Here is an 18,821-nt window from a genome sequence, read left to right on the forward strand (position 1 = left end):
ATATAGAGGATCAGGACTACACTGAGACTGGTTCATATAGAGGATCACGACTACACTGAGACTGGTTCATATAGAGGATCAGGTCAATGGAACGACGTTACATTGTTAGAATAACTGTTACAGAAAACAAGAGGTAATCAGATTACATTTAGTAAAAATGGGGATTACCGGCAGGATTACAGTTTTAAAATACACTTAGAATAAAACCCAAACACTGACATGCACATTCAGGCACACACTATCACACTTCTCACATATTGGCCTCTAACGTATGAAATATTGTTTGTTATGTTTCCATCTTTGGCAAATTAACTACACTCCAAATAAAAGTGTGGGATGGTGGAGAGAGATTTTTAAACTATAACTGTATATAAAATGATTTTACAGGAGCTGGATTATTATCAATATGTGTTTTATCAACATGATATCTATATTTACTTTTTAAATATTACAGTTGACCGTCAATTCTACTGACTTCGAAGTGACTTCCTTATGCAGATTTCTGGTGTTCCGGTTGTCTTTTTGAATACTAAAATAATGTGTATTGGTGTGTTTACGTTTCCTCGGAGCCTACATGTAAACCAGCAGACAGGAGCAGCATCAAACACCCGTTCCTCCCGCTCTCACCCTGGTCACAGCGGATGCCTTTGAAGCCGATGCTGCAGTAGCAGGTTCCCGTCACGTAGTCGCAGGTGCCGTTGTTCATACACTCACACAGCTGCTGGCAGCCGTACCCAAACGTCCCCGCAGGACACTCTGGACGCGGCGGGAGGTTTAACACGTCGTTAAATCCCACAGAATCATGCACAGATATCACAGGTGGAAACTCATGACTCAGATTATCATATTATTAAAGTTACATTCATGGCTCAGCCAATCATGTGTGCAGATAAGTAGAGCGAACACATAATGTTATACTTGACGCTTTTGTTTTGTAAGTATAACTTGATTTTAATACTGCTAACTACACTATCTCCAGACAAAATACACTTTACCTACCAAAATATTTCTCTTTTGTATTTACTTATTGACTCATATTGAGCCCTATTTGTTATTATACTTATTTGTGTTCTACAAATTTTTTATTTTACCAATTATGAATATATAGGACTTCAATTTTATTTTTTTCTGTGGCTTTATTTTCAATATATATATATATATATATATATATATTAGTGCTGAGCAAGTTAACGCGTTAATTTTGCGTTAACGCATTCATTAATTAACGCCGACAATTATTTTATCGCACGTTAAGGCATTTTTATAATTTTGTTTTTTTTAATTGAAAGACAAGAGACAATACATAGACATAACAACAAGAGGATGACAAGAACAGTGGGATAAAAGCCAGCAAACATCCTGTAGTCAGTCATGTTAGTGCGCCTATATGCTGACATTCACGGTAAACGCATTCAAACGGCACAGATCGGGAGCGAGCGAAGGACTTTGAAAGTTAGCGGAAAGATTAACGTGAGACAACATCCAGTTTCTTCAGACGGACATCCGGTTTTCAGAATAAGATGCCAACAAAGTATGAATTATATTCACATTAAGTATAAAACATGCTACCTGCATCTCGTGAACCAAATGTTATTGCCCTTTTGTTCATATAGCAGTACTTTTAAAATAAAAGTGCGCAATACACTACTTTTGAATTCATTATTGAACTTTGCCATAACAATGCGATTAATCGCAAAAAATCCATGCGATTAAATATTTTAATCGTTGCCCAGCACCAATATATATATATATATATATATATATATATATATATAGTATTCTAGTTTTATGAAGTTCCTTCTCTTATCTATAATTAGCAGTCGGCGATGCGACAAAATCCTGTTACATGTAATTTGATATCATGATAGCAGCGTAAGTAAGTAAATAAATAAATAAGCAAATAAGTAATTAATTAAGTGAATAAGAAGTAAGTAGGTAAATAGGTAAGTAAGTAAGGTGAGTAAGTGGTAAGTAAGTAAGTAATTAAATGAGTATTATCTTTACTTTGCAGCGGTTGTTGTTGCTGCTGTAATACTTTATTTCCCTGAGCTGGGTCAGTAATGTTTATTTTATCTCAATACACACAGAATGATGTTAAAAGATATAACTAATGTTTATTCCATTAAGATACATTTCAATATAAAGTATAATCATTCTTAATATGGTGGAAATACGTGAACGTGTCATCGATGGAGTCACTGCTCCAGCTCTAGAGTCTGAAGTCAACAACAACACAGATGTGCAAACACTCACTGAGCTCACAGCTCTGTCCGATGAAGCCCGTCCTGCAGGAACACTGTCCGCTGATGTGGTCGCAGTCCGCCCCGTTCTGACAGCGACACACTTCAGCACACTGGGAGCCGTAGAAACCGGTCGGACAGCCTGGAGAGAAACGTACATTTACTACGGTCGTGTTGTTTCATACATCAGCTGTTCCACTCTTCAGACCTGAGAGCTGAGCCACAAATCTGGAGACGGAAGCAGCTTTTCTGTGATTGGCTAATCTGTTCTGTCTCTAAAGATTAAACCAAACCACGTTTGCATTTTAGGCAGATTTAAACAGAAACTCCTGAAGACTCGATAGAGTGGTTGTTTGTCTGTCGGCCGTCTTGTTTCTGGTGACGCAGCAGCAGCAGCAGACTCCAACAAATCAAGGAACAAGACATTCACACAGGTTGTAAACAAACCCAGAAATATAGACTAATGTGGACATAACTGTGTTGTACACATCCATTAGATCCAATGTGTTTCTGGGTCAGTTTGGACCCTTTATACTTATGTATATATGTACTTATTATTTTTTTTACAATGCAATGGTCGCTCAAAACAAACACTTGTGATGTTTGTTTGGATAATTTGACTAAACCACTAAAACACTAACCCACTAAAACACTAAACCACTAAAACACTAACCCACTAAAACCACTAAAACACTAAAACACTAAAACACTAAACCACTAAAACACTAACCCACTAAAACCACTAAAACACTAAAACACTAAACCACTAAACCACTAAAACACTAACCCACTAAACCACTAAAACACTAAAACACTAACCCACTAAACCACTAAAACACTAAAACACTAACCCACTAAAACACTAAAACACTAAACCACTAAAACACTAAAACACTAAACCACTAAACCACTAAAACACTAACCCACTAAACCACTAAAACACTAAACCACTAAAACACTAAACCACTAAGCTAAAAGAGGACTAGTGTTCTAGTGATGACGTTTAGTCGTCTCATTTAAACTCTTGTTAGCACCACCTTTTTTAAGACACGTAAAAGCTTCTCAATTCACCGTTTACTGACCTATTGTATTGACTCTAAATGGACCATAATGTACTAAATGAACATCATGCTGTATTGAAGAAGACTTGAAACTAGAGATTGAGACCATAAACTCATGTTTACAATGTTTACTGAGGTAATAAATCAAGAGAGAAGTAGAGTCATTTTCTCATAGACTTCTATACAACCAGAGGAGTCGCCCCCTGGTGGACACTAGAGAGAATGCAGCAGAAACTGACTTCACTTCTCAGAACTGGAGGTTGCTGCCTGGTCTGAACTAACTGAACTGAACTACAGCTGTGAAAGTGACCTAAGAACATGATGGGGTCAGAAAAACATGACTTTATAGAATATGGTTTTGTTTCCTGAAACAAAGGAAACCTACGAGGAAGCTACTTGGGCGGCAGCGAACTCTACGAAGATGAAGGGAAGGAGGAAGGAATCAAAGAAAGGAATGAATGTCTTTGAGGATGGAGTTTTTTTTATCTGCCACCAGATGGAGGTGCAAGTATGAGACATTCAAAACAGGGGAACTCTGTGACTCCACTGCAAGAAGTGAGAGCCAATCGATGATGTGCTCTCACACTTGCAGCCAGAGAGTGTATCACTGTTTCCCTTATTAGATCTGTGTATGTGTGTGTGTGTTAGTGTGTCTGTGTGTGTGTGAGGCGTACGCTGAGTGCAGAAGAGTCCCGTCCATCCAGGGCTGCAGTCGCACACTCCGTCTGTGGCGCTGCACTGGGCTCCGTTGTGACAGTTACATGTGTGGATGCAGTCTGGACCCCACGAGCCCTGAAAACACGCTGCCAACAACACACACACACACACACACACACACACACACACACACACACCAACAGACGTCACCATCCTGAGGACCGGCTGTAACAGAGATCAGGGCGGTCTGTGCTTTCATTAGCTTCACAAGTGACTAGGTGATTGTGGTAGTTCTGTTAAATGCCAGATGGATAATTAATGGAAGAGGCAATGGAGTAATTGCCTTTATTTTTTTCCCCGAGTTGCCTCTGATTGGTTCAGGATCAACCCAAGTGGTCGATAAGTGATGTGAGAGAGAGAGAGAGAGTGTGAAGGAGGAGGCGTCTTACGTTTAGAGCAGTCCCCGCCGATCCATCCAGGGTAGCACTGACAGGAGCCGTCGATGGGGTTACACGTACCGTTGTTGGTGCACGAACACGCCTCCGCACACGCTTTACCGAACTTCCCCCCTGGACACACTGTGGGGACGCACACGTATATACATATACGGTTAAATAACTGTCACTCATAGTGGTGCAACGGATCATAAAACTCACAGTCCTCATCGGATCACGGATCAGAGTCACGAATCGGATCAGCACAAAAAAATAATATATAAGAAATATAACTTTTAAAGAACCCCGATCACGTTTTTATTGCTGCCGATAATAATTGGTGATCATTGATGATCTATATTAACAGATAGAGATCCCTTTGTTTGATCATAGCAGCGGGCAGTGTAGCTGGTGAACATGTTCTCTGTAGGGCTGTGCCACATCCAATCAATCTCAGCAAACATCCCAGAATGATTTAATGCAAAAACATTAAGGTATCAAACACGTATTACTACTTTACAGTTAAATATTTAACCTTAATTCCAACATGAAAAAAAGCAGAAAATAACACTTTGACAAACACGTCAGGACATCTTATTATAGTCTCAGTATAATATAATAATATATATATCATATAATAATATATATATCATATAATAATATTCTGTATAATATAATAATATATATATCATATAATAATATATATATCATATAATATTCTGTATAATATAATAATATATATATCATATAATAATGTATATCATATCATAATATTCTGTATAATATAATGTATATCATATAATAATATATATACATCATATAATAATATTCACTATAATATAAAACACACATATACGTATATAATGATGTATTTATAACTATATATCATGTCTCAGCAGGTGCTTCATGTCCCTCACTCCCTAACTGTCCGTGCTGGATCTGTCCCTTTTGTTTTAAAAAGCTAAATACGTTATTAGCATGACGTCATGCAGCTAGCCTAACCTGTCTGGTGTTCAGCTAGTGGAGAAGCTTCATGGACTGCTTCCCTTTCCCGCTAGTCTGCTGTCTGATTGTGAGGTCAGGCTGATCTGGTATCAGCTCTTTGGCCTGAAGGTTCTCCTCAAAGTTCTCCTCTCAAACGGGTCTTGGGGGAGGATCGCGAGGATCGCTTCCGGTTTCAACTTCCGGTTCAAGCGAGGATGCTTCCGGTTGAAACCGGTTCAACCGGAATCGAGGAAATGACAAATAAGAGACTTCTTATTTAAGACTTAAGACTTCTCTTAATTGTCATTTCCTCGATCCTCGCTCGCTAAATCCCCACTAAATGAGTAAAATTGACAAAATGATTTACCCAAAAATGACATTGTGCATTACATAACCATTGTACTATTTCTTGGTATGGTTTTTCTATGTAATGTGCATGTTTCCACCGTTTGGAAAATAAATATTACAAATCGAAAAAAAGTTCTGTTCATGACAATACCAGCGGTAAAAGTACTGCGATACCACAGTGTAGAAATACTCTGTCACCAGTAAAATCAATCAATCAAAAGCTTACTTGAGAAAAGTACATTAAAATATACTGATAATAAAATATAGGTATACGGTGTGTGTTTAACACAAGCTGAATAGATTTGAATGTTTAGTTCTACGATATAAAATACTGTAAATACTCCTCTAGTGAATCTAGAGGCTAAATGAAACTATTACTGTCATCAAGAGATCTTAATGTGACTCATGCAATCTTAAAATAAAGTGTTTTAGGGACACTATGACATTAATACATGAGGGATGGTTCAATTATTCTTAATTTTCATCAAAAAAGATTGATAAATTATATTTAAATTGGTATATTTCAAACTGTAATCACTGAGTGGGAGGAAGACAAGAAGCGACAGGAAACCGCTAGAATAAAAGAAGGAAGACAATCTCAGATAATAATAATGACTTAAGATAATAATTAAATGAGATTTGATTCAAAGGAAAATGAAAGACTCAGAACAAAACTCACGTTAATCACTATTATTGCTGTGTACTTATCTTTAATTTGATCAACTTTTTCTTTCAATGTGCAATCATGAAACATAACTACTTATATGAAGCAGACTGAAATGATTCATCACGGCTGATTGTTCCTGATATGATGAGAGTCTCTGCAGAAAACAGGACGAGGTGGAGAAATGGATCTGGAAAGAGGTTTCTTAATCATTTTAGGGAAATGCACATCCTTCAGCTTAGGGATGTAATACTTTTTATATATTCAGATCTCTAAATGTAGTTACACTGTTAAAATAACGAGACGCAGACACCGTAGCGTCTGACGATCACACACTAATGTGCTCTGGGGTTTTCTTGATTATTGCCAATTAAAGCCAGAGAACGAGCTGCTCCTCTTCTGCGTGTTCATGTATTAACGTAGAGTTTGGTTTGAACTGAAATGTGTGAGTTTATTAAGTTAAGTGTTGATGTACAGTGTTCCACCAGGAACAATGCAGAGGAACGGTCACCTTTAAAAACAGCTCAAAACTAAGAAATGTGAGTTTGCATTTAAAGTGACCTCACTTATAAATGTTTAACGAGTGTTTGCGTTGCGTAATTATGACACAAAACAAGATACAGTGTGTGCTTGAAGTCATCTGCATTAAATATTACAGCCGTATTACTATTACATGAGCGTGTGCTGCTGTTTCCTCCTCAAGTTAATGTTTAAGATAATAAATCATATATATATACATGAGCTCTGTAGATATTCATTACTTTACATTACTCTTCTCCACTCATTTGCATTTTACTACCACGTTCCACCTGTTCACAGAATGTATTGTCTTCATTAGCAGGTTCTGCCCGTCGATGCTTAAAGGAGCCGTTAGCCCGCCGTGCATATTGTTTCCCTACAAGAATAAGAACCCAGAAGGGGAATCTTTACCACAGATCGTTATGAATGCTTTAATGAAGTCCCTCCACTTATGTAACAGTAACCAATGTGTGACTAGTGTCTGTAGAGTCTGGATCAAAGAGATCCACGTACGTATGCGTACAGAAATAATGAGAGGAGCGGGACCGCTCGGCTGCTCCCTGATGACCTGCTGTCCACTCAGCGCTCAATTAGCTTTTAGCCCAAACTCTGTGGTGACTCATCGAGTCCGTTCAACTCTTTGGTCCAGAGACAAACATCCAGACAGCTGCTGTTCCCTGATCCTCCTCCTTCATATAGAACGGGTCAACAGTCACAACACGTTAATCTGTGACACGATACTTTTAAAATCTTCAGTTTCAGCTCTAACTTCAGCATAATGTTAACAATATACAAACATAGCATACTAAACGTTATGTCAGCAGTGTATTTTAGATAGTTGATGTATTTCAGAAACCTTTCTTGTTCTCTTTGTTGAAATTATCTTTAAATCTTGACAGCAGTCAATAAATCAAATGCTCTGATAGAAAATGAAACCTGTGGCTCTAATAAGGCGTCCAATCATTTCAATCGGCCTCAATGTAATGATTGGACAACCTACCTACCTGTCTACCTACCTACCTGTCTACCTACCTACCTGTCTACCTACCTACCTGTCTACCTGTCTACCTACCCGTCTACCTACCTACCTGCCTGTCTATCTGTCTACCTACCTATCTTCCTGCCTGCCTGTTTTACTGTGTACCTGCAGTCATGACGGACGCAGCATCGCGTAACTGTTTATGCCAACATGTTGTGTTCAGGAGCACCTCCGTGAATTTCATTTCTAGGTACAATTTGCACCTTAATATAGATCAAAAAGTGATTAATTCCTTAATTAATTAAGAAAGAATGATTCGTGGGATAAACCAAAGCTTAGAAATGAAATTCAATCTAAAGAAACTATAAAGAAAAAGTACTTTACAGAGGCAGAGCTGTGAAGCGGTCCCACTGGCAGGTAATGTATGAAGAAACAAAAGCAGTCCTTGAAGTGTTGGAGGGTGAGTTTCATGCTGCAGGTACATTTGGAAACATTCCTTCACAGAAGCTTGTGTTGGTTGTTTCTATGTTGAGGAGACATTTCTTTTGTTGAGGTTTAATCGATAACGAATGGAGACAAAGAGAGAGGTCGCCGTATTATTCTCTCTTATGTAAATGTTACATCTTGAGCACTTAAAAAAAAGAGAAATGAGATTTCTTCATTAAAGCGGTGAAATGTACACAGAACAGAGAGTTTACCCGTCGATAACATCATCAGCTCGTGCAAAAGGGCATCGCACATCCGGAGGACAGCGATGGAGCCGGACGTCTGATTCACCCGAGGCCTGCTCAGAGACGCAGCGGCCGGCAGAATGGTTAATGTAGGACGGTCTTCATGTTTAATGATGATGAATATTTCACGGCACACTCCTCCACTGTCTTCATTTAAAATTCGACTTGGCAACGGACTTTGGGCCGACGCGCCTTCATTGGAGAATTAACACCTGTTTAACCGCAGAGGAGCTCAACCACACTGAAATAATGATGCACAGGAGAAAGCCACGGAAAAGACAAGTCGGATAGAATGAAGAGGCTGTTAAAAGGGACACCGAGTGAGCTCAAGGTTTCCATTTGGTCTTTTATTACCCGGTGAAGTGCAGACATTCAAGTGCTCTGCTTTGTGAGCAGAGCTTCCATTCTAACCTGAAGTTAATTAGAGATGTCACAACAAAAAATAAAAAAGGTTGTGTAAACGCAGATGTCAAGAGGCTGTTTGTGTACCAGCTGTGTTCTGTCTCGTTTCTAAATAACCCGTCTGTTGGTTAGAAAACAGCTCCTGGAAGTGTGAAGTGTGAGGAGGCGGTTAGGAAACAGCATCACGTGAGATGAAATCCTGCCACAACTTCCTGAGAGTTTGATCGACTCAGAAACTAAATATGAAAGTGTGTGGAGTGTGTGGAGTGTGTGGAGTGTGTGGAGTGTGTGGAGTGTGTGGAGTGTGTGGAGTGTGTGGAGTGTGTGGAGCGCGTGCAGCGCGTGCTCTCACACAGCAATGGGTGTGAAAAACATGTTGGTCGCTCGAGTTAATGGAAACTACTGTTACTGTTACTGTTCGAGCAATGAAACATCTGTGAACACGTAAACAAAAGTGAAAACTAGTTCAGTCGGCCACCGCTGCTATGTTTACACAACCACATGAACGATCGGACAAAAGACTTAAAAAAAATATATCTACCGGCTGAGACAAAGCAGGACAGGAGGACAGACAGAGGACAGATGACAAGAGGAGAGGAGGACAGAAGGACAAAGGGCAGTAGGACAGAAGACAGATGACAGAGGACAGGAGGACAGAGGACAGAGGACAAGAGGACAAAGGAAAGAGGACAGGAGGACAGAGGAAAGAAGGACAGAGGACAGGAGGACAGAGGAAAGGAGGACAGAAGACAGGAGGACAAAGGACAGAGGAAAGGAGGACAGAAGACAGGAGGACAAAGGACAGAGGAAAGGAGGACAGAAGACAGGAGGACAAAGGACAGAGGAAAGGAGGACAGAAGACAGGAGGACAAAGGACATGAGGACAGAAGACAGGAGGACAAAGGACAGGAGGACAGAGGAAAGGAGGACAAAGGACAGAGGACAGGAGGACAGAGGAAAGGAGGACAGAGGATAGGAGGACAGAGGAAAGGAGGACAGAGGAAAGGAGGACAGAGGACAGGAGGACAGAGGAAAGGAGGACAGAGGAAAGGAGGACAGAGGACAGGAGGACAGAGGAAAGGAGGACAGAGGACAGGAAGACAGAGGTTGTTGATAACATAACTGTTGCTGCTCTAGAAACAATATTTAGATTTAATTAAAAAATAAATTCTAATCCTGTTCTGACTTTATTCATTTATCTCTAAATTAGTTTTTTTTAAATAATGATTTATTAATGTGGAAGAGCAGAGTATTGATAAAATGAGCTCCTTGTAGTAGTACAATCCTAAAGGTAACCTGAAGATTACCTGAAGGCCACCGTAGTTCTCCAACACGCCTGAAAGGGAGGGGCTGAGGTGTATTTAGTTAATTGCAATCTGCAAATTCACTACTAGAGGTCACTAAAACGTACACACTGTTCCTTTAAGGTTGAGCATGAACCTCGAGTAGTTAGGGTCAGTATAGAGGATGCCAAGAAGAGCACTGGGATTCCTAATAAAGCCGCAAAAATAGACAAATTAAATGTTCAGAAGGTCTATTCCTCAAAACTTCAGGCAAAGAATTTTAAAGTGAGAGAGAGAGAGAAGCCTTATTTGAGTCTGTCAGTATAAAGGTTTCAGTTCCCACCAACTCTCTGAAGACGCTGATAGCTTCACTGTGACGGTGTGTCTGTCAGCGATGCTCTTTGTGACTGTTTCTGCTCATTTGCATAGAAAAGGGGCCAATTTGGGGCCAAATGTCTGCTGCATATGACCTCATTTAAATACGTGCAAATAACTCAGGATGCTGTTTATTTGGCCGCATTCTTTGAGAATTACACGGTTTATTTTTTTGTCTCATTTGTGCAGGTTTAGCAGCTACAAAAAGCTGCACAATCATTTTTTAGTGAATTCAGTGTAAAGTGAACTTCAGCCAAACAAGCACAAATGAAACTTCCCGCGTTCACATAGCCACGAGGGTTTGTGTGCTTGTTTTCTGAAGGGAGGCTTTAAAAAACTTGCATCACTTATTGTTACTCCAGAGATGTAACAAAACAAAAAACTAAACAGTTTAGTCCATGAAGCCGACACACGAAGGACTGAAGGGAAACTGACCTTGATTACAGAGCGAGCCGAAGAAGCCGGAGAGACATTCACAGTGACCGCTGACATGGTGGCACGCCCCGTCGCTGTGGACACACCGAGGACACGACTGGCTGCAGCGATGTCCGTAGAAACCAGGCGAACACGCTGCGCACACACACACACACACACACACGCGCACACACACATCGCTGTTAGTGTGGGTGTGACAGAGAGAAAAGTCCATTTCAGAGTCTAAAGGGAACCTGTGATTGGTTCTCTTATTAGTTCTTTGATCATTTTAATAATGGATTTCATGGTCCACTTAGTCTCAATTTATTTTATAAACCCCACATATATGAAAGCTTAATATCCTCCATGGTATGTATATATACATATATATATATACATACATATATATATACATATATATATATATATATATTTGTGTGTGCGTGCATGCAGAAGCCTGAAGGAGTTGCTGTCTCGTCTGCGAGGTCGACCTGTTGTAGCTCCTCTTTGTTTTCCCTCCACCACAGACCCTCCCTCCTCCTCCGACTTTAATTTACTTTAATTGATGTTCCTCTAAGTGGCGAGACAAGCTGGTGCATGCTGGTCCACCGCCTCGCTCCTGCTACAGGATTTTCCTAATTAGGATAATTGCCTTAAATCGATCACGCGGGGAGAGGCAGAACGGAAGAGAAACAACCAGTGTGTGTTATAAAAGCAGAAACAAGTCGCCTCAGACTTCCTCTGAAGATTGTACAAGAGATGATTTACAGTGTTCCTCATGAATCAGATTTAAACATGAACCTCCTCACTGGATGCACACACTGCTCACACAGAGGCTCACCTCTGAACTGTCCACCAGAACGCTTTCAAATAAATAAATGTAAGAAGTACTTTAACTTGAAGGGGAAGTTCTCCACCGGTTGTGTGGTTGTCCAGTCAGTGTTGATGGTAAACGTAGTCGATTGAAGCGATACATTCCTCAGTGCTGCTTTATTGACGCAGTGAGCTACAGGCTCTTCCTGCACCGTCACGTGACCTGAACTACAGAACTACAGGCTGCTTGGATATTTATTGGTGCATGTTAAATGTGATTTATGTGATATGAATCAGAGGTTCTTCATCTGAGGTGAGTGACGGCTCTCGAGAGAAGAGGTCCTCAAACCTTTTTAATCTTTGGGGCCATCGGAACTATTTGTATTCTAAAAGTCTTCAACCTAAATACTTGAGATTGGTTTGATACGATAAAGAGAAACACATGATAATATGAGATGAGAGGATCTTTTATTAGTCCCACCGTGGAGACATTTGCTTGTTTCATGTTGTTTTTTACTCTTTGCTGTTTTGTTCTTAAGACCGTTATCTGTGTTTTTATGCATATTTTATGTTTGCTGCTCATAAAAGAAATTTAAAATCTCAACAGGATTTTACTAGATAAATGGAGGTTGAATGTAAGAAATAAAATAAATGTTATTGAATATTAATACCACTCATATACGATTAAACAGAGGGTGGTTTAAGTAGCTGATAAGACTCACGTAGTCCTATCATAGAGCTCACGTTAAGCTAGTGCTTCAACTTAATACAATGTAATGAGAGTTTCCATTGGAGCTAATGGACACAGTCTGCTTGTATATCTGTAGATATGTACATGAAACAGCACAGCTTTATAATCTATAGCTAAATATTTGGCGGACCCCTTGACAGAGTGCCACGGACCCCTTGGGGTCCCCGGACCCCGCTTTGAGAATCCCTGCTCTGAAGAAGAGTCCCCAATTGTATAGTGTTTCAGAGCGACGGCGTCTTTTCACTCACAAACCATCTGAGTCCAGAGAAACTTTTCATTTGATTAGCGTTAGCTTAGCTTCATCGTCTCCAACATCTCGTGACTTTAACCAGCAAAGAGGAAGCTGCTGCCGGATGTTTTTATTCTGATCTTTGCTTCTAAAGAGTCAGGACGGATAAACGGTTTGATAAGAGATGTTATGTATGATGTAGTGTTTGACTTTAATTCGATTCATTCATTTTGTGCTTTTATTTTCCACTTTGGCTCTTTTTAAGTTATTTACCAGATTAACATTTTACATTCGAGAGAACTTGACTCGATAAAGTGCCGAACGTGCAGCATCGGGAAAGTAAAGGCGGGAAAAAAGAAGACTGTAAGCTCGTAAACATGGATGTGAACAGTTCAGCTCGGCTAATCTATGAGGAAACGCTTTAAACACGGTATCCACTGCTCACATGTCCGTGACGCTGGAAATACAATCCCGTGTAAACAGTAAGGAAAGAGCTTCTGCACACTATAACCTGCACATTTCATCAAATCACACGCCAGCGTTCGGTCATAGATCGGTCATAGATCAGTCATAGTCGCTTTGTGACCAAAAGCACGTATACTAATTAAATTGTGCGTGTGTGTCCAAGAGAGTGGACACCTCTTCAAAAGAAACTGTAAATCCGTGTTTCAGACAATTCGCAGCAAACTGCATTTAGACGTCATTACTTTGGCTCGTATATATGTGTGTTTATGTACTTGTCTGCACTTGTTTTGTACTTACTTTTATACATACTGTACCAGAATTCTTTGTTATCCTACATTACTTATATGCAGATACATTTATATCTGTGATAATATAATATTGGCCAATAATATCAGGCGACCCATTTATGGCTTGGGCTCTACTTCCTGGATGTCCCTGAGTGGCCGTTACAGTTTATCGTTGTTCTGTTTCTGTAACTTCTGAATGTTTGGAATTAAAAGCTGAAAAGTAAAAAAAGGAGAAGAAAGAAGCAAACGATGCTCAACTCAAAGCTAATACTTTTAAAAGGCTTTTTTTTACAATTTAAATAGTTTTTACTATTCGAGTCCTTCCTCCGCTGCAGCTACATCAGCGAGAAAAAGCTCAGCATGTGTGTGTGTGTGTGTGTGTGTGTGTGAGAAAGGTTTTCTTTACTTCTTCTGCAGTTGGTGCCGCGGTAGCCGGGAGCGCACACACAAGTTCCATCCTCCGGGGAGCAGGAGCCTCCGTTCTCACAGGTGCAGCTGTAGGAGCAGTTGGGTCCCCAGCGTCCCTCCTCACACACACCGTCGCAATGGACACCTGCAGGAAACACACACACACACACACACACACACACACACACACACACACACACTTTTAGTTCGGTGGGCTTTGTTCTCAGCTACTGAGCTTTTAAGTGAAGTCAAACTGACTTCACAGAGTTTCAGATGTGTCACTTATACTTGAAGAAGAGAGAATGATGCAAAAGAAAGAAGAACTTTGGGGTGAGGGAACATTAGCAAAGGGCTTTTTAAGCAGCTCCTCAGACATTGAGTCAGCAGGGGAGGACAGAGAGGGAAGGAGATGACGTGAGGACGGATGTGACGGATCAGAGAGACAATATGTTGAAGGAAACAGCTGCTGATATTCTATAGATTTCTTTCTGTATTTCTGAATGTATCAACTAACAAGTATTGTGTGTATCAAAGCCTGATGTATGTATTATTCTGAGCCACAGCTCCGTTGTTAAACTGTCTGACAAATTCAACCACAACGAATCTATTTCCTCCTGTTTGTTTAAAAAAAAGAAAAAGAAAAGACTACAACCTCCTGTTCCGAGGAGTGAAGTCAAAGCTTCATGTGTTAAAGCTGCATTCTCTCTAGTGTCCACCAGGGGGCGACTCCTCTGGTTGTATAGAAGTCTATGAGAAAATGACTCTACTTCTCTCTTGATTTATTACCTCAGTAAACATTGTAAACATGAGTTTATGGTCTCAATCTCTAGTTTCAAGTCTTCTTCAATACAGCATGATGTTCATTTGACAACATTATTCATTTCACAACATTATTCATTACTAATTAAATCATTCATTTCACAACATGCCATATCTATAAATTGTGAGAAGAGCGAATTTGTGCGTAAATTAAAGTTCATTTTTACTGCCATTTCCTCATCACCTTATATTATCTTGAACCGGTAAACCAGCCAATTAGAAGAGACGTATGTTTAATAAATCACAACTTTGTTGTATGCATGCGTCATTGAAAACAGAAACACTTGTTCATTACTCTTTTCATTTCCTCTGATCAGTTCAATAAACAGAGTACGCTCACTAGCCTTATACATTACATTTCATGTTATAGGTATAATGAACATTCAGGCTCCCTCATGTGGCTCAAAGGTGAACTGCAGATATAAATGTTAAATAAAAGACTCACAAACAATATCTCCTGCGACCCACCTGGGGGTCCCGACCCAGACCTTTGAGATTTATAGCAACACACTTTGTTTGCACATTTAAACTTGTATGAACAAACTGAAATTCACCCAAAGAGGCTTTTTGCCTTTTAATCAGCTGCTGAAGTGTCTCCTTCTTTCATCAGTCTTGCATGTGTGTGTGTGTGTGTGTGTGTGAGAGAGGCAGCAGTCTGTCTGGCTTGCAGAGCGGATCAGAGTCCTCGGTGCTCACAGGGGACAGTCTGCAGACCGCAGTGCCCGAGAGACTCACATTACATTAATTCTTAGCTACACCCACAGCCACACAGGAATAAGCTCAGCACATCTAAATATGAAGAACAGACGGACAGAGTAAGAATAGTGCATGTGCACCCCCCCCTCTCTGCAGACTGGCGGATCTGCAGCTCATTAGAAACTTCCTTTGACATGGAATATGAGAGAATATGAGAGTGGGGCACAGGCAGCCATTATAACTCAATTAGTAAACTACCTCTGAGAGAAAAGTGGGTGAAAATCAGGAGCTCAATTCGTGGAGGCTGTGAAGTTAAAAACAAAGAGAGGTGTAGGAGGAGGGGGGGGGGGGACGAGATACGAAGCAGAAGAAGGAACATTACGCTGTAAAGTTTAGGGAGCGCTAACACCTCGTATTCATCTCCCCACTGCAAGATGATTCAAAAATATGACACAAATAATATTCGTACTTCTGAACCAATTCAGTTCATGTAAAATGAAGGCAAACACGTAAGAATATGAATCCACTGTTTCATTCCTCTCCATGAACACGAGCTGCGTCCCAACTCCTCACGAACACACCACATATTCTTTCAGGGTTTCTGAACACTGAGACACGATCCAGCACACAGAACACTAAACTCCTGGATTCAGAGGGTGGAGTTAACGCACACTACCTTCCCACAATGCCGTTCTCAAGAGAAAGAACAGACACTTGCAGAAGTATTCAAACTAACAGTTGAGGAGTCGCTGTGAGACAGACTGAAGGGACATCAGGAGGACAATGTGTTAAAATCATCCAAAAGCATTTTGCTTTCTGTTCCTTCTAATGTTGAAGTTTTGACGTTAGTAATAAAATCTCCTGCGACACTTTAGATTAAACCCAGCTTAACTTTGACATTCTTGGAAACAACATAGACCCTTTATTTATTTATGTCAAGAGACCAGCAGTGAAGACGCAGACGTCTCTGGCAGAAACATGTAAATTTGTCTCCATCCTCTGGAAACACACTGCGTTGGATTCAAATTCAGACAACTTTATTTTTTTCCAAGAAGGGAAATTAATTTGTAGCTTTACGTGGAAACGCACGTTCCAGGTAGATTACTTTGTAACATGAACAGCATATATCTAATTGAACTGGCTGGTTGATACTCCAACAGAGAGACAGCTCAGTGAAGTACAACGATACGTTCTGCTGCTCGGAAACCATGGGGATTCTGTAGAACTGTTGGAATATTGATCCTGACAAACGAACATGCAACAACCAGACATTTTGATGCTGCGAACAGTTTTAATGTCATTTTTAAAGCTTGATAACTCGTCTGGATGCCTGAGACAAAAGAGCCACTTCTGCTGCGGACATGCACACTCATATTCTTGATGACGTCGGCTGTAAAAAGGTCTATTCTTGGTTTATTGTCTCCATCGTTGTCGTGGTGTCGACAGCACTACCTCCCCCAGACTCTTCTCTCTCAGAGTGTGCCTGTTCTGGTGCTTTCCTGAACATACCTGCTGCCAGGAGACTCTGACGGTCACATTGTTTTTACGTCCTAAAGCGTGGCTTCATAACTCACCTGTCCAACCTGCGACACAGCGACAGAAGCCGCTCACTGGATCACAGCCGTCAGCATTGGCGCAGTCACATCTCTCTCTGCAGTCCAGTCCGTACGATCCCTCCTGAAAGAGCCAGAACAAAGTAACTTATATTACCGTTTTTAAACTCCGGTACTATCAATGAGACACTGTGCAAAATACAAAGAGCCACGACGGGCGCTTACGGGACACGGTAGGTCGCAGTACTCGTCCCTCCAGCCTGGAGAGCAGGTGCAGGTGCCGTTGACGGGGTCGCAGGCCGCCCCGTTGGCACACTGACATGTCTGATTGCAGCTTAGTCCCCAAGCACCGCTGGAGCAAGGGATGGAGCAGTCCACACCCTGCCAACCTGAACAGAGACACAGTCCAAAGACCGCCAGGCGGACAATTTATCGGAGTTTATCGTATAAAGCAATCTGTTTGGAAAGGTTCTATCAAAATAAAGTTGACTTATCTATTTAAAACATTGCTACAATGACAATTATCACAACTTGGGTCTCACATTCATACTTTTCTCCATTACTTCTACCGGTTATGATAAAGTACTCAACTAAGTACTCGATGTGATCTGGGAACACAGCAACTATAATGCAATTAAGTCACAATCTGACATTATAATAATCTTATGTATATAAGAAGTGGACGTAGTCGTCGTAACGTCACTCATTGGTTTGTCGAATGACGTCTCCGACCAGGAATGTTTGCTGCAAATCAATCTGCATTTCTTTCCGCTCACTTCCTGTCGTCTCTCTATCGACTTTCTTTCTAATCAAGGCATGAACAACGAACGTGGACGTGTTGATGTTGGAGACATTTCTCGGCTATGAATTAACAATGCTTTTAAACACTTGTCTAATACAGTATTCATCTTGTTTCAGTTATTACTGGCTTTTATCCGAAAGAAGGCAACATATGCTGAAACATTGATACTTAGAGTTTAAATAAAAAACTGCTTGAGTGAGTGTCCTGATCTTCCCTCCTCCTCCTTCAGTGTAATTTCTTTAACACACAAAAGAAAATGTCAAAAATTCTTTTGATACGCAAACCAGTCGGACCCCCCGCCTCCTCACGCCTCTGAAGAAAAGAGACGTAGACCTGATAGTATATTGAGCTGTATAGATCATCAGATGTTTGCTCTACGAGCATCTATGGACAAAACATGTTTGATAAACGTCTTTAATCAGCCTGAACTTTTCCCTGATAACTTAATATAACTTATAGCTGTGACAGAAGAAGGAGACCAGGGTTCACAGGGTGATGACAGACACCCACTTGTTCCAGTGAAAGCTCTCCGGCCCCCGGCCCGAGCGCTCTGATGTCTCTCCACTTTAATTACCCACGTTCCCCCACGAGCATCAGCGGGGCATAAATATTTAATGGACGCTTTTATTGAGAGATATTAAGGAGGTGAAGTTGAGAACAAAGTACGAAACAAGGAGACCGTTGAGGTGGATACTTTTATATTTTTGGGACAGTGCGGAGTTTGACAGGTGACCTTAGAAAATGATTAATCTAAAACTTCAGATTCAGAATAAGAATCACAGAATTTGACTTCAAACTTTAAAAAACTGATATCTATAATAATCTATAAAAATAACAATTCTCAATAAACGAAAATAAGCCTCTGGAATATCAGTAAGTTATAGAATCTATGGTCATGAATCATAAC

General features: G+C 40.5%; 1 protein-coding gene across 5 annotated transcripts in view; it reads right to left on the reverse strand.

Annotated features, from left to right (window-relative positions):
• The window catches only part of LOC116384020 (multiple epidermal growth factor-like domains protein 11), a 125,649-nt gene that overhangs the window by 8,827 nt on the left and 98,001 nt on the right, over positions 1-18,821 (reverse strand). For 3 of the 5 annotated variants that reach the window (XM_031848292.1, XM_031848296.1, XM_031848293.1), the window contains exons 13-20: positions 17,338-17,501; positions 17,134-17,236; positions 14,043-14,189; positions 11,113-11,247; positions 4,408-4,536; positions 3,976-4,104; positions 2,254-2,382; positions 628-756 (exon numbers count right to left, since the gene is read on the reverse strand). In XM_031848292.1, coding sequence (XP_031704152.1) covers positions 628-756; positions 2,254-2,382; positions 3,976-4,104; positions 4,408-4,536; positions 11,113-11,247; positions 14,043-14,189; positions 17,134-17,236; positions 17,338-17,501 — 1,065 coding nt within the window. Of the gene's footprint in view, positions 1-574; positions 757-2,253; positions 2,383-3,975; positions 4,105-4,407; positions 4,537-11,112; positions 11,248-14,042; positions 14,190-17,133; positions 17,237-17,337; positions 17,502-18,821 lie in introns of all 5 variants that reach the window. The other 2 variants (XM_031848295.1, XM_031848294.1) reach the window with 2 other exon arrangements.

Source organism: Anarrhichthys ocellatus, unplaced genomic scaffold, assembly GCF_004355925.1.
Source record: "Anarrhichthys ocellatus isolate YVR2014 unplaced genomic scaffold, GSC_Weel_1.0 scaffold8, whole genome shotgun sequence".
Classification (NCBI taxonomy): domain Eukaryota; kingdom Metazoa; phylum Chordata; class Actinopteri; order Perciformes; family Anarhichadidae; genus Anarrhichthys; species Anarrhichthys ocellatus.